The sequence below is a fragment of the Hyperoodon ampullatus genome, assembly GCF_949752795.1.
Source record: "Hyperoodon ampullatus genome assembly, chromosome: 15".
NCBI lineage: Eukaryota > Metazoa > Chordata > Mammalia > Artiodactyla > Ziphiidae > Hyperoodon > Hyperoodon ampullatus.
In genome coordinates this window covers 53,628,942-53,653,073 of record NC_136928.1, presented here as the reverse complement: position 1 = coordinate 53,653,073, position 24,132 = coordinate 53,628,942, and the positions used below count along the sequence as shown (strand labels likewise).

At 37.4% G+C, this 24,132-nt stretch overlaps 1 protein-coding gene across 1 annotated transcript in view; it reads right to left on the bottom strand.

Annotated features, from left to right (window-relative positions):
* THADA (THADA armadillo repeat containing) overlaps window positions 1-24,132 on the bottom strand; it is a gene marked incomplete at both ends in the record, with an annotated part of 312,306 nt that overhangs the window by 240,835 nt on the left and 47,339 nt on the right. Inside the window, 5 exons of the mRNA XM_079720411.1 lie at window positions 9,975-10,084; window positions 18,025-18,182; window positions 19,583-19,741; window positions 23,163-23,299; window positions 23,961-24,096. Coding sequence (XP_079576537.1) covers window positions 9,975-10,084; window positions 18,025-18,182; window positions 19,583-19,741; window positions 23,163-23,299; window positions 23,961-24,096 — 700 coding nt within the window. The remainder of the gene's footprint in view (window positions 1-9,974; window positions 10,085-18,024; window positions 18,183-19,582; window positions 19,742-23,162; window positions 23,300-23,960; window positions 24,097-24,132) is intronic.

Here is a 24,132-nt window from a genome sequence, read left to right as displayed (position 1 = left end):
GCTACTCGTCTGTCCCATCCAGCCCTTCTCCCCTCTTCTATGCAACTTTGTAACACACATATATACACTTTATTTGTTGATCATCATAAACCTACTTACTAGGGTCCATACATATTAATGTCTGTTCAATTCCCAAGATACCTTTTTTTTTATATCCATTTGGTTGGAGGTTCTCAGGAAAAAAAAAAAATTCCAGGAAGCGCAAGATCCTGGCTCACAAAGCCTGACGTATTTGAACAAACTCATTCAACTATCTTATATCATTCTGTTGTTTAAATACACCAAAGGCTTTTGCATTAACTGTTCCCATTGCTTGGAAAGCTCTTCCCTTAGAAAGCTGCTGCTTCTTGTCATCCAAGCCTTGGCTTACTTTAGTGTAGGAGGAAAGAAAGACTTTTCCTTACCACCAAACTTTATCACATCAAAATACATATCATTATCTGACAGTTTATTATTTTGTAGATAGCCTTTAAAATATAAACTCCATGATATCAGAGACACACTCTGTCCTGTCCACTTCTTTATTTCCCAGCACCCAGAACGGTGCCTGGCATCCCAATAGGGAGCTCAATAAATATCTGTTGAATAAATGAACAACTTATGACTTACCAGCTCCATTAAGTGTACCATTCTAAAAAACCAGGCTGACAAACCAAGAGGATATAGTAACTGGAAAAGAAAGTATAAACAGAAGTGCTTTCCAATGACAAGAGGTGCCACCATTAGAGCCAGCAGATGATTCAACTCTTTAGCTTCCTCAAAAAGGTATGAACACATTCAGAAACTCCACATACCAAGGTCATAGCACTGATACGAAGATATTCTCTATTGAAATCCCCAATCAAAATCAACTCTGTTAGCCCAAATACTATCCCAAGAGATCATTTTTTCCCCAATATTCAAGAAAAAAACCAAGGATAGGGTTCAAAACCCAGTAGAGGGTTCCAGTTTGTATATTGTTTAACCAAGGTTTGTATGGTTGTGAACATGGGGTAGAAAGATGTTTCAAAGAACCAATGTTTCTGAGTTCTAACAAATACAACATTTAGTCCCAGATTATAATCATTTCCCTTCTCTCTTAAGGCTCTTTAGGAGACCAGGCCTGTGCCTTCAACTATTTCCTCTGCATGGGTGACTCTCAAATATACACCTCTAGTAAGAGTGACCAGTGTCCCTGTCAGCCTGGGACAGAAGCGTTTCCCAGAATGCTGGACTTCCAGTGCTAAAAAATTGGAGGAGTCCCAGATCACCCTATCTCCAACTCTGACCCCTCTCCCCATCTCTTGACCTGTATTTCCAACTGTCTGCTATCCCTCTAGGCAGCCTCCCAACACCACCGCAAACCTGACATGTCTAAAGTATTATCCTGCCTCCGATCAGGCCCTTCTTCCTGCCTTGCTTATTTTGTTAATGCATTAATCATTCTTCCCATAAACCGGGACAGACAGCTCAGTAAGCAGACTTTTTTCTTGGTCTTCCATTTCTGCCCTGTAAGTAATCTAATTGATTTCTCTAATACCAAAGATTAAAAGGCTAGGCTAGAAATTCCTCTAAGAACAAGAACCACGTTTTACCAATATTTTACCCTCTATAATGCCTACCTATTACAATTTCTTACATAAAGCAGGTGATCGATATACTTGTGAACTGCTAACTCTGACGCAGAATGAGGTTCAAAAAAACCATTTGGATTCTAGTGCTGGCTCTGTCACCAACTAGTTGTGTGGCTATGGACAAATCACTTGATTTCTCAATGCCCAAGAATGAAAATAAAATCATTGTAAAAATGCTTTGAAATTCAATGAGATATTATTACCTGAGTTACTATTTCAAAGAGAGAAAGCAATGACCCTAAATTATATAAGTACCCAAAGCTCCTGATGTGACTGTCCCCAAAACACCTCATCATGGCCTCACACAAGCTGCAGTCCCTTGTTCAGGTCTTCACATGCCTCTCTTAGTTCTACTGAGTTAAACGTTTCAAATTTAGATCCTAACATATGTCTCTAGGTTCACAGCAACTCTGGCTTACCACATTGTACTCTCAATGGTCAGAGTGTTTCTAACACAGGCACATAGAAGATGTTCAAGAAATCACTTGCTGAATAAATAAATAAGGACCCACTAGTGTTGATGCCAGCTGCTGCCTATTAGCTGTCCTTCTGTTAGGCACACGATTGAAAAACCAGGTGTAGAAAAGAAGGGCTAAAAACTGTAAGGCTCCTCAATGGTGAAGTCACTGTGCCTAGAAAAACACAATAATAGCCTAACCTCGAGTTCTGACTGTTCAATGAACCTTCTGTCTACTCCCCAGCAAGGAAAGATTACTTCACAAGGAAGTGATTTCAAAACTCCAGAGTTGCTGGTGTTTATGATAATGAAGGAATTGAAAGGTAAAAATGGAACCATGCACAGCTCCCAAGAACAATGCAACAAACTCTAGCTGTTTGTTTTGGTTCCTCATCACACAATCCAGGGGGCAGCAAGGAAAAGGGCAAGGTCCCTGAGTGAAACAGTCCATGATTGGCTGTGCCAGCTCCATGCACTCAACAGCCCCAGCCGTGGGGAATTCCAAGCCTGCTTGGGTTAGCGAGTGCCTCTCCACTAGAGGAGCAGACATCCTCTTTGTCCGAAGGCTCTTTTGTTTTATTTCACTCCCATGTCAAATTAATACAAAATATACAGTGTCCTTAGTCTCTGAGTACATCATAAAAATTGGAACTTTCTTACAAGGGATTCAAGGTTCTTCATAAGCAAGCCTCACTAAATGTTATTAACCCAGAAAAGTCTCCCAAGAGATCAGTTTACCAGTTCTAAAGGAAGTTTACTAAAAATGTATCCAAGTTCCCTCCATCTTTCATACCCGAAATCCCCAGGCTTTTCCAATCAGCAACTAGAAAGCAGTATTGTACCATGAGTAGAATGCTCAGAATTTAAAAAGGCCTTAGAAAGCTGGATTCTCTTATTTTATCAAAGAGGACACAGCAGCCCAGAGAGATTTACATGGTTTTCCTAGTATCAACAGAGCTGGTAGGTAGAACTCAGTTCTAACTGGTACCTCAATATTCTTTCCTCTACACTTGGAGGGAGGCAGTGGTTAAGGATGGGGGTGTGGGAGGATCAGACCACTCTGATGTTCCTGTTCTTCACAGTCAAGAAACAGTAGACATTAGGGGCTTCCCTGGTGGCCCAGTGGTTAAGAATCCACCTGCCAATGCAGGGGACACGGGTTTGAGCCCTGGTCCCGGAAGATCCCACATGCTGTGGAGCAACTAAGCCCGTGTGCCACAACTACTGAGCCTGTGCTCTAGAGCCCGTGAGCCACAACTACTGAAGCCCGTGCGCTTAGAGCCCGTGCTCCGCAACAAGAGAAGCCACCACAATGAGAAGCCCACGCACCGCAACGAAGAGCAGCCCCCGCTCGCCGCAATTAGAGAAAGCCCGCATGCAGCAAAGAAGACCCAACACAGCCAAAAATAAATAAATAAATAAAATTTATTAAAAGAAAAAAACGAAAGAAAGAAATAGTAGACATTAAAAAAAAGGGGGGGGCTGACAGGAAAGAGGCGGGAGGTGTTGTTTTTTTTTGTATTTGTTTGTTTGGTTTGGTTTTTCTATGCTAAGTGCTATAGCTTGAGTCCCTACCAAAAGTAACAGAAATGAACAGGCCAGTCCATGGCTGGTGTGTCTTTGTGTTGTCTTGAGAAGATCACTGAAGCGAATTATTGTTCTATAAACAGATTAGTCCAATTTCTATCCACAAAGCTATCTCACTGGTAGTGGGTAAGTATTCTAAGATAAGCATAAAACCCAGACTGAAATCAAATTACATATGCTGTATACCCAACTAATTGGTCATTAGACTATTTTGTGCCAATAAATCAGGTTCCCTGACTACAGAGTGGCTCTCCAATGGCTTCATCCATCCCCCTAAGGATGGTAACACAGAGCTATTTTTTGTTGAATTCTGATTAGTTATATTACGATTGTTAATTGAGAAATGTTACCTTTATTTCCTCAGACTCTTTCAGTATTGTTATTTTTCCTAACTTACAGATTTTTTTCCAAGCTCCTATTATCTCATAAGCTAAATTCCCCACTCCATTCATTCTTTGGTCAAGTATTGTGTTTATTATTTCAAGGTTCGTGTTTATTATTTCAATTAAACTAAACAGGGACAGATGTGCAGGAAGGTTGTGTGCATGTACATGCACATTTTAAAAACAGGGAACATAGCCCTGAAGCATGGAGAAATTTTAAGCCTGAAAAACGATTTGCCCAAATGAGATCCAGTGAGAAACCTACGTATCAACAGAAGCCATCTTAACCTCCCTCACCACCATCAAATATTGCTGAAGTTTACTGCAGGCTAAAACATCAGGGGGCTATTTTGAAGGCTCAGCTGCAGGCACAGGCAATAGTAACGATGACCAAATATAAATTGAATTACCAATCAGAAAGCCATGGGGGGAAGGGAAAGATACAGTGGATTAAAAGAGGTGGTTAGAAGGATGTAACAAATTGTTGGTTCTCTTAATATTTAATACAACCACTGCCTGAGATCAAGGAGGAAAAAATTAATATTAAAAACTCTGGGACTTTACTAACAAAGCTGAGACAGAAGTTACTCACTAAGAACAAGATTCCTTCATTATTGAGTCTAAAAAGACTCAGTATTATTATGAGAACTTTAAAAATGATTATTCAAAGTTCCAGAGTGGGCTTAAAAATAAAAATCCAAGGGTCACAAAGACACAAAGTTTTAGATTTTAAACATTAAGACATTCTAAAAAATAAATTAAAAAGAAAAAAAATCATTGACATTCTAGTTTTCCCCAAATCCTTTTTTTTTTTTTTTTAAAAAGCAAGATAGATCTGAACCACTGGACCAAATAACATGTAAGTTGGAAGGGGTGGGGAGAATTGGAGTTAAGACCTAATTTTTTCCTTTAATTTGTTTATTTAATTTATTTACCCCCAAATCCTTTTAATCCACTATAGAAATAGGAAAATTAAAGGATTTTTTTCTCTATGTAAAGTATTAATATGGCTTCCCAGAGTGGATGATCACTTAGTTATTCTTTAATTATTAATATTTCAAATAAAAATCATAGGATACTCAGGAATAAAAACTGTCCTAGACACATCTGCCAAAAGAGATGAAAATAAAGGCTTAAACAAGATTATATATTTTTTATTTAGAGTTGAATGACTTTTTCCCCAAACCTCATACATTACATTCTACATTTATTTCTTGCTCAACTGCATATTCTTTAGAAACTTGGTCTTTCATTCTCCAGTAGAGTGAAATTATTTTTTCATTATTATATTTCAAAGGTTCATAAGAAGTCTTCTGTTGAATTTGAATTGTAGTAGCTATAATTAACTGATGAAAGTTGTAATACATATTTAAATTACTTCTGTCCACCATAATTGTTGACGTCCATGAGTCAGTAGTAGCATTTTATGACAAAAATTGCTAAATGTCAGCAGTTCATTTTTTCAGGCCAACAATGTGAGAATGATTGTAATTAGTGCAGTAAATATTCATAGGTTAAGCTACATTTCAATAAGCAGAGCAATTCAAAAAAATGAAGAGTAAGACAATATCAGGTACTCATGAACCTCCCTTCTAGATTTAGAATTGTAGACAACAACTTAATCCCCTTAGAGTTAAGCTTTTAATTTATGGCTGAACAAATGAAAACTAGATTTCCTGCTTGGCACCCTAGTTTAGAATTCTGTTTATTATCACTGAAAGAATAACTTAAAATACTAAGATTATAGAGCGTAAATAAGCAAATATGAATTTCATCAGAAACCTGAATTTACAGTGATAACTTTAATGTATTTAACCACTCTAATCAAGTGCTTAAGCAGGTAATTATGCATAGGCAGGTGATTATGATTTTTAAAGAGTGCATGAATATTTCATCAAATTCTAAATAGAAAGGACCATATGAGAAATTAGATTCTAGAAGATTAACTCAACATATTGTGTGTGTGCGCGCGCAAGTGTTGCTTTCAAAAAATTCCCAGAAAAGAGAATAGTGTCTCCCATTCCTACTTATTCTTAGATGATTGTTTAATAGTGAAGTCAATTTACATTTGAAGACATTCTGAATAATCCTGTTAAACACCAATTCAAACAATGTGGCTCATGTTTAACTCTTCAGTTATTTACCCATTAATCTCTTTAAGTGCTTGCTTCCTTAACACAGCTGTAGTTCAAGAGGTGGCCGGCAGTTGGCCTCCATTTCAGTGGATTTTCCTGAAAGCCCAGATTTCTTTCTGCAAACTTTAAAGCACTGTATGCCTAAATAAATTTTTCATAACTTAAAAGCTTTCAGAAGGATCCAAAAGAAATACATTTGCTTTTAAAAATAAAAACCAAACAAAAGGAAGCCACACATACTGCAAAGATGTTCTCCCTAAAACATTCTGTTCAGCAGATCTGAAATGTCTCCAAAGGGATCAAGAACCACTTGGTTTGGAAGCAACAGTTGGGAACTCATAACAGGTTGGTTAAAAGCCAATAGTGACAGCCATGAGGAGATCTTTACAGCAGATTAGGAGTGGCTGAGATACCAGGCACTGGGCCTTGCCTCATCTCTCCACTCCGTTTATTTGGAATGCCTTCAACTGTACTTTCAACTACAAAGTACAGTTGTTCAAAAGCCTCTGTCCTTGGTCCTCTGTTCTTTTCTCCTTTTAAGTTCTTCCCTAAAGACTACAATCCTACTAGCTATGATATTTATGAAGATGGTATAAATCTACATCTCTGTTTCTGCAATAGCACCCAAACTAATCCCCTATCTCCCAGTTCTGACTTAAATATTTCCACCAGGATATGCCACCATCATGTCACACTCAACACATACAGAACAAATGTATTCATCATTATCAAAGTAATCTCCTCTTTCAGTCTCCTTGCCTGTGGTAACATCAATCCCACTTTTCTGGTCACCAAAAATTAAACCACAGGAACAGTCGTGGACTCCTTGGGGACCTCTATCACACACATTCAGTTTACTTCATGTGGCAGATTGCATTCTTCAAAGATGGCCACCACTATATCTCCCATCCCACACGTATTTCTACAATACAGTCTTGCCACTTTACCATCAAATGGTGAAGTTTAATTCCTCTCCCCTTGAATCCGACTGGCCTTAAGACTCATTTAGAACCAAAACAATGTGACTGAAGCAATGCCATGAGACTTCCAAGGCTAGGTCAGAAAACACCATGAAGCTTCTGCCCGGTCCTCTTGGAACAGTCTCTCTGAAGGAAGCCAGCTGCCATATAAGAATTTCAGCTACCCCAAGACTGCCATGCTGAGAGGCCACATGCAGTCCCAACTAGGCCCTATCTTCTAGCCATCCAACCAAGGTGCCATAATGTGAATAAAGCTGTCTTGGACCCTCCTGACCAGTTCATCTGTCAGCTGAACACCACCAATTGAGTTCGATAAACACCCCGAGGAGAAGAATCACCCAGCTATGCACTGCCCTAATTCTTGACACATCAAACCATGAAATAAGAGATGTCCACAGCTTCTCTTCTAAGCATTCAAAACGTCATGTGTAGAGTTGTTACTATGTGGGGATAAATATTAATTGAGATGCCACTTCTTTCCCTCCATTCCCAGAGCCACTGACTCAGAGGAAGCTCTCATCACCTCAGCTCTAGATTGTTAGAGCCGATGCCAGTCTCTTCTCACTACTATCTGTCACTACAATCTATCTAACCTAACACTTCCAAATGAAAAACTACATTGATGCACCAGCACCATAACCAACATCAATCTCATAATGTTTTACATTTGTAGAAAGTTTAATAATGCAAAAGGGTCTTCATACATAGGTATTTTACTTGATCCATATAACAAAAGCCAGAGAGGTCTGTCAACAGGGCAAATATTCTTTTCCTTATTTTATAGATGAAGAAATCAGAGGCTGAGGACAGTAACTTTCGTACAATCTCATTGCCAATAAACAGAATGGATGTAAGTAGAACTAAGACCTCGTGTCATATATTATTGCTATTTCTCCATTCTCATGCCTCCTATGATCTATTTCAGGTCGAAAATGTTCAATCCCTCTCTCCATCCCTACTACAGCAAATCTGCTTTCTAGGTATCCATAATTTGACCTCCATCTATCCAAATGTATGGTATTGCCTAGTAACTCTACCACCAGCACCACCACCACAACAATCAGGCTGGCTCATTTACTCACCTAACAATATGCCATGCTGGTTCTAGCCTCTGAACATTTACTCATAAAGTCTCCTCCTTTCTCCTCCTATCTACTTAAACCTTACTCATGCATTAGCACAAATTCCACCTCCTCCAATAAGCCCTCCCAGCCTTTCTTTGTTGCTTTCTCTCTGCTATGCCTACAGAATTTGTAAATTTCACCCAAATTTTGACAATTACATTGGCTCATCTTGTTCAAGTGTCTTGGTCTCACTCTCCAGGCTGGTATTCAGCTAACACACATCCACACAGACAGCGATCTTGGGTGCTTACAGCCAGTGTCTATTCTGACCAGTCAGTGCCCATGACGTACCATTTGTTAAATATTTTGAATTTCATCCCTGCTTATTTCCCCAACTAGACCATATGCTCTTTGAGAACAGGAACCTTGTATCATAAAGAAGTATTATATCCTCCAAGTCAAGCACAGTACTAAGCACACAGCTAGTGTTCAATATATATATTCGTTAATTGATTTGAAGGGAGGGAAGTGTATTGTTTTGTGAGAAAAAAATATTCTTAAGTCACGTCTACACTGGAAAGAAAGAGCTGCAAAGACAACAAAATATATTCAAGATCAGCAGTTTAATGTCAAGGACATTTTTTAATGTATCATTTAAAGATATTCTGTACAGCCCATAACTGCCAAAATGTTTTATAAATGTTTTACCAGGAGTGTGAAAAAAATGCTTCAAAAATATTCAAGGAGTAGGTGTCTTAACGGCCCAAAATAAAATGTTTGCTAAGGCTACAAGGCTGGCAGAACTCTGCTTCATTTCAAAAAGTTTCCAGGCAATGGAAATGTTTTCCTGGAAAATACTACCTTTTATTTAGAGAACACTTGCCATGAACACTTAGTCATTAAGTAATTTAAGGTTTCCTCACAAGCTCTTTGGAGGAAATCTATTATATGAATGAATGAAATTATCAGCACCTATAATGTCAAAAAAAAAAAAAACATTTGGCTAAATGTACGAAATCTACTTAAGTATTTTTCCAAGTAAGGGGGAAAAGTCCTTTATATTTTTTGGTCTATTTACTGTTCTTTTAAATTTTCTATAAGATAAAATTACGAAGAAGAACACAAAATCCTTAAGTGTTTCTCTGTCTGTAATATACACAAATCCAAAAAACTGGAGGGCTTATTTTATTCCACAAGCCAAGTAATTTTCAAACAGACAAAACAGTCATTTCATTCAATGAAAATAAATGGTAACTTCAAATCTATTTTTAGCAAAATCTTTGAGTTTGTGTCAAATCACCTTTCAATGAGAGAGCGACTCGGTTTGGACATTTCACTCCATCATCTGCAGTAAATCATACAATGAAACCTAAGAAAACAATTTCTTCCAAGAGTTTTGAAGCCAACTAAGTCCTATTCTTTTTTTTTTTTTTTTTTTTTTTTTTTTTTTTTTTTTTGCGGTACGTGGGCCTCTCACTGCTGTGGCCTCTCTCGCCGCGGAGCACAGGCTCCGGACGCGCAGGCTCAGCGGCCATGGCTCACGGGCCCAGCCGCTCCGCGGCACGTGGGATCCTCCCGGACCGGGGCACGAACCCGTGTCCCCTGCATCGGCAGGCGGACTCCCAACCACTGCGCCACCAGGGAAGCCCAGTCCTATTCTTTTAAACATCAAAAGACACAACTAAATTCTACTTCGAGCACATGGTTTGTACATTTAATTTTTTTTAAATTAAAGGGATATTTGCTTTGTTTTACCTGTTTAGGATTTCGGTGAGTTTCACAAAGCCAGTGTAAGCCAGTTCAAATGCTCCTCTGTGCCTGGACTGTAAAAGGTGCTGTTTAAAGTAATCTCCTATTTCTTTTACCTTCAAAACAAAATCAAAAATAAATATGCCATTTATGTTTACACTGACAGATGTATTTATGTCAGTAACATCATTTAGAACTCAGGTCTCGATGCCCATCCATTTAGCACCTATTATGTAACAGGTAATATTTTAGCACCTATTATGTAACAGGTAATACTATCGCAATTAATTCTCACAATAATTCCATGAAAAAAGCACTATTATTATCTCCACTCTACAACTGGGAAAAATGAGGCCCAGAAAGGGCAAGTAACTTATTCAAGGTCACACAACAAGCAGGTGGTAGAACTAGTACGTAAATCCAGGCAATCTGGCTCCAGAGTTGGCCATCTTTAACTGCTAGGCTAGAACTGCCTCCCTATGCCAGCTTCACAAATCTTGCTGTGTTCTCTTTGTTAGCTCATATCATTCAACACCAACAGCAAATCACACAAGGTGACAACCCTTACACACCTAGGCCTACGTGAAATAATTACCTTTTAGTCCCCACTTCAAAAAAATTTTTTTTCTATTATGGTTAAAATATACATAACATAAAATTTACCATTTTAACCATTTTTAAGTGTACAGTTCAGTGGCATTCAGTATAGTCACTTTACTGGGTAAACACCATCCATCTACAGAATTTTTTTCATCTTCCCAAACTGAAACTCCAACCCATTAAACAATACTTCCCAATAATTACCTTTTAGAGATATACAAATATTAATGGCCACACAAGATTTAGTGCAAAGGGCCTCCTGAAAATTGACAGGCTTCATTTTGAGTCAGAACCATGGAGTTTTCCAGAATGCTACCCAATCGCTTTCATACATGCTGCTTTTCTCCATGCAAGTTTAAACAAATAACAAATATGACAATCTACTTTAAAGAAGACATGACTGCAATTAGTTGCTGATGAAGTTTTGTATAACATTAACTGTTAAAGTGGTTGGGTTGATTCTACATTTATACCATAAGATTTGGTAGCTGATAAGCTTTAGAGAATCCAGATTTTGTATAAAACTCAGGACCAAAGCTACAACTGGCTCTCTCTTGATCCAGGTCTCCCCAGCAGGTCACAGAATGGTGAAAAAGCAAGCTAACCCAAGATAGCTCACATAGGCTTATCTAGAAACAACTTCTACCTCAGCACAGTGACTGGTATTCTGCACACATCAGAGATGATAAACAGTAGAAAGAGTAGTTAAACATGTAACCATGGGCAACTGCTTCAGTCTCATCTATAAACTGGGAATAATAATAGCACTTGCCTCACAGATTGTGTATTAAAATGAGTTAATAAATCTAAAAGCTCAGCACAGGCCCTTAACTTATAAACCAATTCAGTTCAATGTGACCTCTGTCTGGATTTCCAAATAGAAGAAAGCTAAAGGCATACTCTAAACTCAAAATATATATGATTATAGAAAGATGGGTGATACATTTAGAGAAATAAGAATCAGATATGAGATCAAGAAAGAACCAGAAAAGCAGGATATAACAGAAGTTTTAAAATTCTAACAATTTAATATCCCCAAAGAGTGCCATGTCATGTTCTTCAGCTAAAGTTTTCAGGTGAAGATCTGATGATATCCTTAATTTTAAATATTTTTTACAAGCTACATACTACTAGTCGTCAAAAGTCAAGAGTCAGGGTAAGCCTTATCATTTTACCTTCAATACGTAATTTCAGAGTATATTTTGAACAGAATTATCAAGCACAAAATCTGAATTTAACCCCCAAGACATACCTGAAGCTCAATAACGCTACAAAACAGGACCAGAAGAAACATCAGTTAACTAACTTGTTATGACCATCATTTCTATTATTAGAGAAACCAAAGAAGATTTCTAAAAAGGTGTACTAAGGCACAAAAAATAAAAACAGGAAGTCATAGAGATGGGGTCTCTCTAACATCCTTAATCTTTTTTTAATGTTACAGATATTAAAACATACTTCAGGAAAACAGAAATGTTACTGGTAAAGTGCTTCTCTGTGGACTTACAATCTAGTTCTTAAACAAAGATCAGATTTTCATTGCTTCCTTTACCTTAACTCTCTTCAAAGGGGCTTAAGTCAAAAAGCATATAATAATATCAAAGACCTCAGAGGTGAATGAGACCAGTGGATGGTCTCTCTTCTGAAGGGTAGACCTCAACCCTAGATAATCCTGGCCTCAGAAAACAGAATGAGATTCTAAAGACAGAAGTGAGAGATAGACCATTTTTTCTCATTTCATTTTGCACTTAATTTCCCAACAAACCCACCTAGGTAACACCCAGGCTTAATATAAATTTTTCCCTTTGAAGAGAGTATATTTCTATTAATCAGACAGTAAGTACTTTTTTAGCACCCTGTCAAATGCTTAGCAGCTTAGCGCTGGGTAGACAAAGAACAAAACAAGATGTTTGTCCTCCAAAGGCTTTCAGAGAAAACCAATATGCTGGATGGTACCCATCAGAAGCTTAACAGCAAAGCTTAACAGCACTAAGAAATGACAGCTCTTTTTGCATTGAAATGAATTAGAAAAAGCTTCATGGCCAGACCTTAAACAGGATATACATGAGTGAACCAATATAGAAAAGGATAATTACCATGAGAAGAAGCTGGCATACTAGAATAAATGAACAAACATTTATTAAGTAGCTGCTACCTGTCAGACACTTCACTGGGTCTTTTTACATGAATGAACACAGACTATACAGGAGAGTGATAGCAGACCTGGCTGAATGGCCTCAAGATTTCATGCTAGAAAATAGTGGAAGAAGACAGGGTTGCAAGGTAGGGATGTACCCTATCACAGTGGGTGGGAGGAGTCAACAGGGCAATGTGGTCCATGAGCAGCTGGACAGGGAACAGGGGCCATGCTGACACTCTCCCCTTGGATGATCAGACTATAGGGAACATATTTAACCCTGTAGAAACTTATGACAACAGTAGAATCAGAAAAAGAATTTCAAAATTTTATTTAAAAAATGAAAAACTACTCTGAAAATTCAACTCGATTGCCTTTCAATCTATCTATTAGATACCTAGCTCCTATTTAAAGTTCATAAAAACTTTTCTTTTAACATGGATGATGTCTTTACAAAATATTTTCTTAATAAATAATATATATCTCAGAATTTCTGAAAGGCAATTAAAGTAAATATAAAAAAAAGGGCACTGATTTCTATTCTTAAAATGAAATTCTAATCACTATCTTTTTAAGTTTAGTGTATCCTGGTTCTAACCTTCCATAAAACCTACTTCTATAGGCAAATTAACATGCTTTATGGATTTACAGGGTATAAATTTCCACAGGGGAGGACAGCTACGTGCTATGTCTCTAGGCACCTATAATTCACCAACAGACTAAACAGGGGAGCTAAATGCTCACCTAGAGCATAAAACCCACAAAGGGCAAATGTAAATATATATTTTGTTTGTCCTTTATCTAGATAGTAGAGAGAAATACAGTAGAAAAATCAAAGCTAATTACCCTCATTATAAGTTAGTAAGCCCAAAAAGATTCAAGTATACAGGTGGGACATTTCTACAAAGAGCATATGCATTGGTTAAGATCTGGGATTCTGGAGCCAAGAGGGCTGAGTTCAAGAGCCCTACTCAGCCTCCTTACCAATACGAGCTAATTACATAAGTAACAGAGTTCTCTCATCTGTGAAATGGGGATAAAACTAGAACCTACTTCACAGGATTATTCTGAGAAATAAATGAGATTATGCAAATAAGCATTTAGCAGAGTACCTGGCAGAGTGTAGCAATCAATATTGCTAAATGTCAATTTTTGTTTTCATTTTGTGTCATCAAGTAGTGAGACTTAATCCCTAAACCTTAATTTAAATTTTACTTTAAGACACAGCCACAACCTTAGGAATGTCAACAGGAGTTTCTAATTCCACTTTGGTTAAATGGAATAGTTTATAAAAGTTTACACTACAGTAAGATAATTAACATTTTAAACTGGACATTCTCTACTATAGTGATTTCTTACTAACACTTGGGATTTCGTGAAAGCCCAAACATTGTCCTCCTACATAATAACAAAGATGATGGTTTCCTGGTATTCAGACGTCTTCCCACCAGAACGTTTATTCTTTGTTTTCTGGAAAATCCTTAACCATGTGACATTTTAACAGTTGCCCTTTAGTCTGACTTTTTGAAATGAATTTGTCTTGTATCCCCTATTACATTTCCAAGCCCTTTGAGCTCAGAGAACCACATATTCTATTTCTTAATATTCCCACAACACCCTTGTAGTAAGGCAGTCAATAAATAGTTGACTAAATGATGTAATTACATGCTCAACTTCACTTCACAGCTTAAAAATGGTAACCTGCACTCAGCACAGTTCAATGAATACTTACTCATAATTTCTAAAAAATAAACTTTGGTAAAAGAAAATACAAAAGGTAATTTCTTTAAGACTGACAAATGCTAATAAACATACATCCCACTTATAGTTCATTAACAAAAATCTAAAACAGTAACAAAAGGTACTGAGGGTACATATAAACCCAGTTAGCCATGTACATCATGAAAATTACAATAGAATCTAAAGTAGGAGTTTTTTAAATTGCTCATTTCTAATAGTTGGTAATTATTCTTAATCATGTGATTTCTGTGGCAATAATTCCTAGGAAGCGGAAAGCAGATACATTAAAAAAAAAAATCTACCCAAAAGCTTCTTTTTAGGAATATTAGGGGAAATATATAAACATATGAACTGATAGTCCAGGTGGAGGAAGTTTAAAAAAATCAGTAGGTACTGGGTATCCGATATCCCATGGAAAGAGGACCAACAATGTATCAAGCAAAAGCTCTGCATCAGCAAAGCACCCAGCTTGAAACCCAGACACACACCAGTCAGGAAGTTTGTGAGATAAGGTTGAATGCACTGCTCACTCTTTAAGGGTCTCGACTTACATCCCTCAAAGCTGGTTTTACCTCTGCCTCTTGGACAGGGACATTATGAAAGAACCTTTCATAATGTGATTACAGCGCAGGAGAAGGGTCAGACATGCCTCTGAATGAACACATTTTCTTCTTGATGAAGTCGCAGAGGACACACTCCTTCACAAGCAATCATCTAAGGGAATGGATCATTTGCTATAAAGTTCAGTAGCAAGTTGCCTTACGGTCCTGTTGCTTGCAAAAATCTGGTTGGCTATGGGAAGCTGGGAAAATTAAATTTAAAGAAAAATTAAATGAGCCATTCAGAACAAAGGCAGCACTGTGTCATGTCGGAATACAGGCTGGGAAGCAGAAGAATCAAGTTCCTGTCCCAGAGCTGCCACAAACCAGCTTTGTGATCTTGGGCAAACCAGGTAACATCCAAGGGCTTCAGTCTCCCCTTGTGCAAGAGAGCTGGATAATATCATCTCTGTGAGCCTTCCAGCTCGAACAGTATGTGAATACAGCACTGAATACTCAGAATTATAAGCGAGCACCAGCTCCTCTCCTCGTACAGCAGCAAAAATCCCCAAATTGGAGTCTCACTACCTGCTGGCCTAGTATAAACTATACTCATGTATGGGGGACTGAAGTTGTCACCCCTTTAACAAAGGGCTGTAAAATCAGGATGGGCTTAAAGGAGCTGAGTTCCATGAGAAGTCCTCTACGTCGTCTAAATGTGAGACCTCAAATATAAAATGGCAGGAGAATCCTATTCGTTTTTCAGTAGTGAAGGGTGAGTGGAGAGCAAGAGAAGCAACAGGCTGAACACCAGTATTTCAGGTTCTGTAGAACAACTTCCTTCATCCACTAAGAGAAAAGGAGATCACAGTTTTTATGATTCTTGGGAATAAGAAATCCAAGTTCCCAATTCTCCCCAACAATGCGGAGCGTTCTGCCTGTAAGTCACTTCACTGCCTCTGCAGGTCTCTTGTGGTCACATTCACCTACACTGTTGACGCTTACATTTGTAGCTTTGCCACAAGGTGCACAGAAGAACTAGTGATGCCAGGGCGGCTATGCCCTTGGAAGGAAGGTAGACCCTGGGCGTGGCCCCGGCACTCCAATGCAGACTGCATTCTTCTCTGTCATTTATATTTTTAACTCTTAAAAGTACTAAGTACATAGGAATATGTTTAGTTTAAAGGAATTTCACGGAACAAAATTTTATGTTTAAAAGCAGGAATCCTCTAGTAATGTAATACTAATTTCTTGATATCTTTAGATTTCATTGACTAAATTCCCCTACATTATTTAAAATGTAAAAAAATTAATTTTTTTAAGGAGCATTTTAATTTTTTTAGTAAAATTTAGCATGATCAAGACTAAAGTTTTCCACAGAGGGCAGGGTTTCAATGTCAGAATAGTGCTATCACATACACTCTTGTTCACTCACTCAGTCATTAATTTCTTCTCAAACATATATATGTGGGGTCACCACATGAATGGCGACATGGAGAAATGACTGGACCTTATTAGAATGGAAACGGATATTTTACAGAAAAACAGGATTCTATTTCTTATTCAAGAAAACAGTCGTCAGAAGAGTTCTTTGATTTAGAAGAGCCTCTCTTTGTTATTGTTTTACAAATATCTATTTTATATTAGTTCCCAATTTAAAAAAATTAATTCCCAATTTTAACCTGGATATCCCACAGAACTTCCTAAGATTTGGGTGCCCTGTAAAAGGTGTCAGGGAGAAATGATTTTCACAGGAAGCTTTCAGGTCTTTCTCAGCTATAGTAAAAGTAAAATATGTTTCCCTTAATTTTGTTTTTAAACACTGGCCAACAAACCTAAAACACTAGATGTTTTAACTTGTCCTTGAAAAGTTGAGAAGTCAAGGGGCTCTAGCCCATATTTACTTCTTAATGAGATGGTGAACATCAGTGAAGTAATCATTAATCATAGCTGGATTCCTCAGCAAAGATGTTGGCACTGGCACTCCAGCCAGTCACCAGTAAGGACTGCAAGTAACTCTAGGACACTAACGCCTGTTTGATTTGGAAGAGAGTAAGGAACGTAATGAAGCCGGCAGTGTTCTGTTCCCCTCTGCCGTTCTGTCTCAGAGCCTTGCAACATCACAAGCCCAGCTGTTAACCAGATGCAAACACATCAGCCACAGAGAGTGTGAGAATAAAAATATTAGCATTATTTCCATGGAACGGGTCACATGGTTATTACAGAAATAATCAGCATTAGCATACTACAATATTTGTTTTGTTCTTAAATGTCATAACACCCTACGGGAGAAATTATCTTTATTTGAAAAAGGTTAAAAATGAAAGTACGTGTTATGTATCTTTGCTGGAAAATGGTGGGAAATGGATTTGTTGAAACCATATGGAAAGGAAGAGGGAATCAATTAAAAACAGAAATCTAATAAATCTAAAATATTTCCAAATGAAATGCTTGTGGTAAGCTAATTTCTTATAAACACTGCACTCAAGTCACTTGAACAGTCCCAGATGGAACTGACTTTGTGGTCTTAAAATAAAAGTCAGCCAAAAAAACCAAAGTAACTACAACTTTATCATCAATGTAGAGGGAAACATGAGATCCATAATCAACCAATATATAAAGAAAAAAATATATATGTTTTTTTCTTTGCAAAATTTAAGAGGTTTGTGGAGTTTTACTAAATAGACAAGTTCATTTACATTTGAATTTTAAGCTTGTGTGTGTTAAATGGAGAAATAAAAATTCAAATGTTAATATTGAAGTTAAAAGTGAGGTAAAAGCTATCATTATTTATATAACTTAGAAAAATAAAAACATTTCTAAAAATGCCAAAGTTTGGAAATGGATTGCAAGATCCAATTCCTATACTTTAATGAACTTTCTTCAGTTGACATCTGTAAGATTTTATTCAAGAAAAATGTTAAAAAAATTTTTAAGTTATTAAAAAAAATTTTTTTTAAGTTATTTAACTTTTAAATAAAAGTTTGTGATTTATGCTTTGACCAGAAATTATACCAGGTGGAATAAACAGCTACCCTACCTGTTCCACTGTCAATAATCCATCAGGAGATTCTGGCACAGACTGCATGGGTAGAAGCTGGCACAGTGAGCCTAAGAGTAAAGCGACTTCCTTCATGCTTCTCCAACAACATACCAGCACCATCTGAGCAGTTACGTCACATGTTTTTCCTTCTTTACCTTAAAAAGAAAAAAAAAAAAACTATTGCAACACTAGACACTTGATTACTCACATCCCAGGTTTCTTAGAACAAGCTTATTCATAATTTCCCCAAGAATAATCTGCTTGAACAAACCAATTTGTCATATGCTATATTTATTCAGGAGAAAATAAATAACATTTGTTGGGCATGTGTTATGGGTAGGAATCACAGTATTTTATTTAATATACTATATTCAAAATAAACTTAAAAATAAAACACAATATTATTATAAAACCGAAGTCTAACCTTTGGAAGTTAATGAAACAAACTCTTCCTGCTTCTCAGTCATCCATAAAATATGACTATAATAAATATATTTTATTATTTGTTTTGGTGAGGGTGGCTGCTATGTCAGTAAAAGAATAGGATATGACTTTCCTTTCAAAGGAAAATACAAATTCTCTTTCAAAATATATTTAAATTCCATGGTCAATTAGCTATAAGAATCCTTACTCTCTTTTTCTAGCTTTAGAAATATTTTAGTACTGACATTAAAAAAAAAAAATCCAAAAGAAAGTATTAAATTTAAAATGTAAGTTAACAAAATAACCTTTTTAACGTAATCCCATTTGTCCTTTAAAAGGCCACTAAACTCAAAGGATAAATGTACATACACTTAAATACATAAAATTGGTCTGAAATGATGTACACTAAAGAGGGATGAAGTAGGATTGAGGAGGAAATAAGGAAATGAAAGAAAACAAAATTAATTTGTTTTTAATTCATATCTATCTCTGTATTATTTGAAACTATTACAAGCATACATTTGTGTTATTTTGTGTAATTAAAAAAAAAATCATAAAGAGAAATTTTTACAAGACAATATCCCCACCTAGTGGAGAATGTAGAATATGTTATAAATCAATAAGATATTACTGCTTCTGATGACTTTTTACAGCATTATAGAAAATTATAAAAGAACTAATGAGAAAACAGTAAGAATTTGAATTCTGGAGGCCTGGTACAACAGAGCAGCTCACATTTCTCTGAGTCATAAACTTGTTTCCTTTAAAAGGCTGTTTGACTATGAGGACTCTCACAACATCGAACCATAGTGCTGGGAGAAGCAGACTGCTCCCCAAACCCAAGTTCACTGTGCATCGCTGTTCCTACATCACCTGGCTGTCAAGACAGGTTTCAGCACTGAAAGGCTTTTTGCTGAAGCACCTTATACACTGCACTGGTGAACACCATTTTCTGGTAAAGTCTTATATAAACTCATTCCCCAAAATAAATCATTTATAAGCTCAAAAAAGACTTTATTTTCTAGAAGTGTACTACACACATTTGCAGCCTCTGATTTACTATAGAAAAAGAGCATTTTGCACATTTTATTTGTCGCTTAAATACTGACTACAATATTGATTTTATATATACCTTTGATTTCTGCAGAAGTATCAATATTCGGTACACTGGCACTCAAGTCCTCCAAATCAAAGCTATCACATTCTTTCAAAATTTTAGCTCGATTGAAATAATCATTAGTATCTCGGGGCTGAATCTCATTCAAAATCGTCTGCAAGCGGCTTGCTGACTCTGAGGGAGAGAGATGAGATAATGTAAAATCCCAGTTCCACATCACATGAAGACTTCCCTTGGGGGTATTTGCCCTCAAAAATTTTGTAATTTTCAGTACTTGATAATTAGCACTATAAGAAGGGACTCACAGGGCTTCCCTGGTGGCACAGTGGTTGAGAGTCTGCCTGCCGATGCAGGGGACACGGGTTCGTGCCCCGGTCTGGGAAGATCCCACATGCCGCGGAGCGTCTAGGCCCGTGAGCCATGGCTGCTGAGCCTGCACGCCTGGAGCCTGTGCTCCGCAACGGGAGAGGCCACAACAGTGAGAGGCCCGCATACAGCAAAAAAAAAAAAAAAGAAGGGACTCACAGGATAGATAATGTGAAAATTATTTATATAAGGTGTTCATGACACTTGAGTGTACTTTCAAAATATGGTGAATATTTTAAATAGGGTGAAGATTGGACAAAAAAGCACAACAGAAACTGTCCATAGACAAAGGCTGCCATCTCCCTTACATTGCTTTTCTCAGTGTTGTCTAAGAATCTCAAATACAGTGCTCAAATAGATGAAGGAAGAGCAATAAACTTCAATGAATTTTGTTTTAAGAGGTAAGAAATCCCACCACCAACAAAAATAATCTTTTATGGCCCAGGAATATCATGAAAACTCCATATTTGGCTTTGAAATGCATAAGTAATATACTGCTTTCTAAGTTAGATTTCCAGTCCTAATATTATATTAAACTTCATTTTTATTTCTTAGTAAGCACTCGCTGGATTAGGAAATGTAAACTTCACGAATGCAAGACTTTGTTCACTGCTCAACTGCTAGTGCCTAGAACAGAAACTGGGTCATGGCAGAGGTTCAGTAACATGGGCTGAAGGAATTTATGGATGACTAGGTAATAAAGAGCTAGGCAGGCTCAGATTTTGAAAGAAAAATAACAACAGGTAATCATCTGAAACCAATTAACAAATCAAAGAATGGGTTATTTACTGTATACCTATTATACACACTTATATTTTAGGTATTATGGGAAATACAAAGACCCAAACTGCTATCATAATGGTTTGGCCAACATCTTATGTTCACTTGTGGTTTCCATGAAATTTTGCCAAAAACAAATTTTGACAGCCATGAGAAAGTAACACTGGCCCAAAAAGAAACCATAGAAAGACTAAGAAAAAAGAGATGGGTAACCAGAATAAAATTTTAACAACCATTTTTGTGGCTTTCAGGGGAGACTTTTTTCAAAGAATTCATAATGCATGGCAGATAACATGGGAAAGACATAAGAAAAATGGAGACAACCAGAGGAAAAAAGAAAAGGCAAAATTAAGGAAAAGTTAGTGGACCATAGACAGTTTTTGAGACTGACAGATATTTTAAAACTTTAATAACAAACAAAATTTTAGCATACTCTGAAGGCCCTACCCACAACTGGTGACAAACATTCAAGATTTCTCATCCAAAATATATTGGTATTGCGTGATCCAAATATTAGCTATCAGACTGGATGTTCTTTATTCCTATGCACTGTTTAAGTAGGAAAACTAAACCAACAAATTTTAGTATTTAGACTATCAGCCAAAATAAATCTATAACTGTATCTTAGTATCATGAACCACCACCAATCTTCCAACTCATTTTTAGTGAAGAACAAAACATAACATTTTCTATGCAACCACACAACTCTAGATTAGTTTAATTATCGGCCCAAAGTATTGTATTGTATGATGCAGTGTGTGTTTATGATTTACTCAGTATGTTTTTAATATAAGCCTCTCATTTGCACTCCAAAATGCATTCACCAACTTTATTTCAACACCAAAATATAAATTTACTTCATGATTTTCTAGGTGTTCAAAGGAATGTTCATGTTGGTATATACCTTTAATGGCCAATCCCTTCTGGCCTGTTGTAGTACAGATCCAGTAATCCCCTCACACTGTCCCTCTCCATCCCACCTGGGATCCCCAACCATCAACATAGTCTGCAGCTGACATCCAACCATCAACATCGTCAGGGCTCCTCCTTCTGATGACACTACGTCATTCACCTCACTTCACCTCAGCACACAGGCAGTTTATCATCTCACATCAACACAAGAAAAAGGGTGAGCACAATGTAGTAAGATTTTTTGAGAGAAACAGAGAGAGACCACATTCACATAACTTTTATTACAGTATACTGTTATAATTATTCTGTTATTATTGATTACCATTGTTAATCTCTTACTGTGCCTAATCTATAAATTAAATTTTAACATAAGTATGTATGTATAGGAAAAAACATAGTATGTATAGGGTTTGGTACTATCTGCACTGTCAGGCATCCACTGGGGGTCCTGGATCATACAGCCCTCAGATTAAGAGGGAACTGCTGTATACACATACCACCAAGGGCATCCCAGGCACTAAATTTAGTTCCTATACTTTCAGGAATTGTTCATTCATTCTAACAACTATTGATAGTGTACCTCCTGCCAGGCACTGTGCTAAGCACAAGGGAGGAAAACAGACAAGATTCCTGTTAAACTGCAACAACTCCATGAAGGAGAATCTATGGGAAGGGGAGAATGCTAAGAGACAAGACTGGCAAGGTAGCAGGAGCAAAACTATTACAGGACCTGGTCACTAACGTATTTTAAATAAAAAGGAAGAGGGGGTGGGCAGAGCACAGGGTTAAGTAAAGATTATGTGTAACATGATAGGTTATATGACTAGAAAAGATTACTTCGGATGTGGTAAAAAGGAAATGGAAGGAGATAAGAGTAGATGTGGGGAAACAAGAGAGGATAAAAGCCTACAGTAAGGTAAGAAGATGCAGATAAAAGAAAAAAGAGATTTGAAAGCTATTTAAGGGGCACCACTGAAAGAACGTGGAGACAGGCTAGATATAAGGAGCAAAGGGGAGATGTCAAGCAGCCCTAGGCTCCTGACTTGCATAAACAGGTCTCTGGTAGGGCCATTTGCAAAGATACAAGGGTTGGGAAGGAAAAGACAGATGAAAGTTCATGAGTTCAATTTTGGGCATTTTGACTATCTCCTCCATTTTTTTTTTTTAAATTAAATGTTCTTTGAATGTCCAATGGTCTTTGCCTATTCAGATTTCTAACAAGTTGCCTTCTCTGACTGAATCCCATCAACTGCTCTCTAATTTACACTGCCTGCCAGAATACAACCCTGGTAGGTTGTATTCTGAAATGACATATTATAAAACCCAATTTACCCCAGAGGAGGAAGTACCTTGCTGATCACCTGGCTATTTATTTATTTTTTTGGTCATTTTTTCATAGTTAAAAATATTACTAAAAAGGCAGAAATATCACTAGTCATAATAATAATTTCTTTTCCCCCTATTTAGCCTCTGTATCTCTCTGAAGAAATGATCAGGGGAAAAAACATAGTAATTCTAGCTTTCTTCATTTACTGACCTGCATCAGTGTCCATGGGGATGAGGCCTTCTGGGGAGGAGCTCTGAATAACTGGAGACACCACGGCGGAAAGCCTGTAGGACGTCACAAGGAGCTTCTCCACCACGGGTCTCCACTCACTCACCAACTGCAGGCTGCTGCAACAAAGACATTAGGGTAATTTACACTAAGAGCAAAAATCACATTTTCAAGATGAAATTAATAGACAAAAGGGGTCAAAAGAATTTGGGTTTCAAAATCGTGCAATCTATGAAATACTTAAGACATAAAAATACGTGTATATATGTATTTTATTTTTAATAAATTTATTTATTTATTTATTTATTTATCTTTGGCTGCGTTGGGTCTTTGCTGCTGTACATGGGCTTTCTCTAGTTGCGGTGAGCGGGGGCTACTCTTCGTTGCAGTGCGCGGGATTCTCATTGCAGTGGCTTCTCTTGTTTCAGAGCACGGGCTCTAGGCGCACAGGCTTCAGTAGTTGTGGCTCGTGGGCTTCAGTCGTTGTGGCTTGCAGGCTCTAGAGCACAGGCTCAGTAGTTGTGGCATACGGGCTCAGTTGCTCCGCAGCATGTGGGATCTTCCCGGACCAGGGTTCGAACCCATATCCCCTGCATTGGCAGGCAGATTCTTAACCACTGCACCACCAGGGAAGCCCTATATGTACATTTTTAAATCTAATTTTTAATTACCTTTAAGGCAATACATTCCTTTCCCAGGACACATTCCAATAAGAGTTTAAAGCTCAGAAGTGAGTACTGAGGAAAGAGCGTGGGGGGGCGGGGGCGGGGATATACTTACTTTAGAGCTAGCTTCCGCAAAGCTCCTGTTATACAGTGGACCCGCCCATACATTGGAAACGATGCTGCTGCCTGAAGCAGAGAATTTTCAGCCCGAGATACTTCTTCCTCAAGATTTTCCAACAAGCATTTGATAACTAGAAAAAGCAAAAAAAAAAAAGCAAAACCCACCA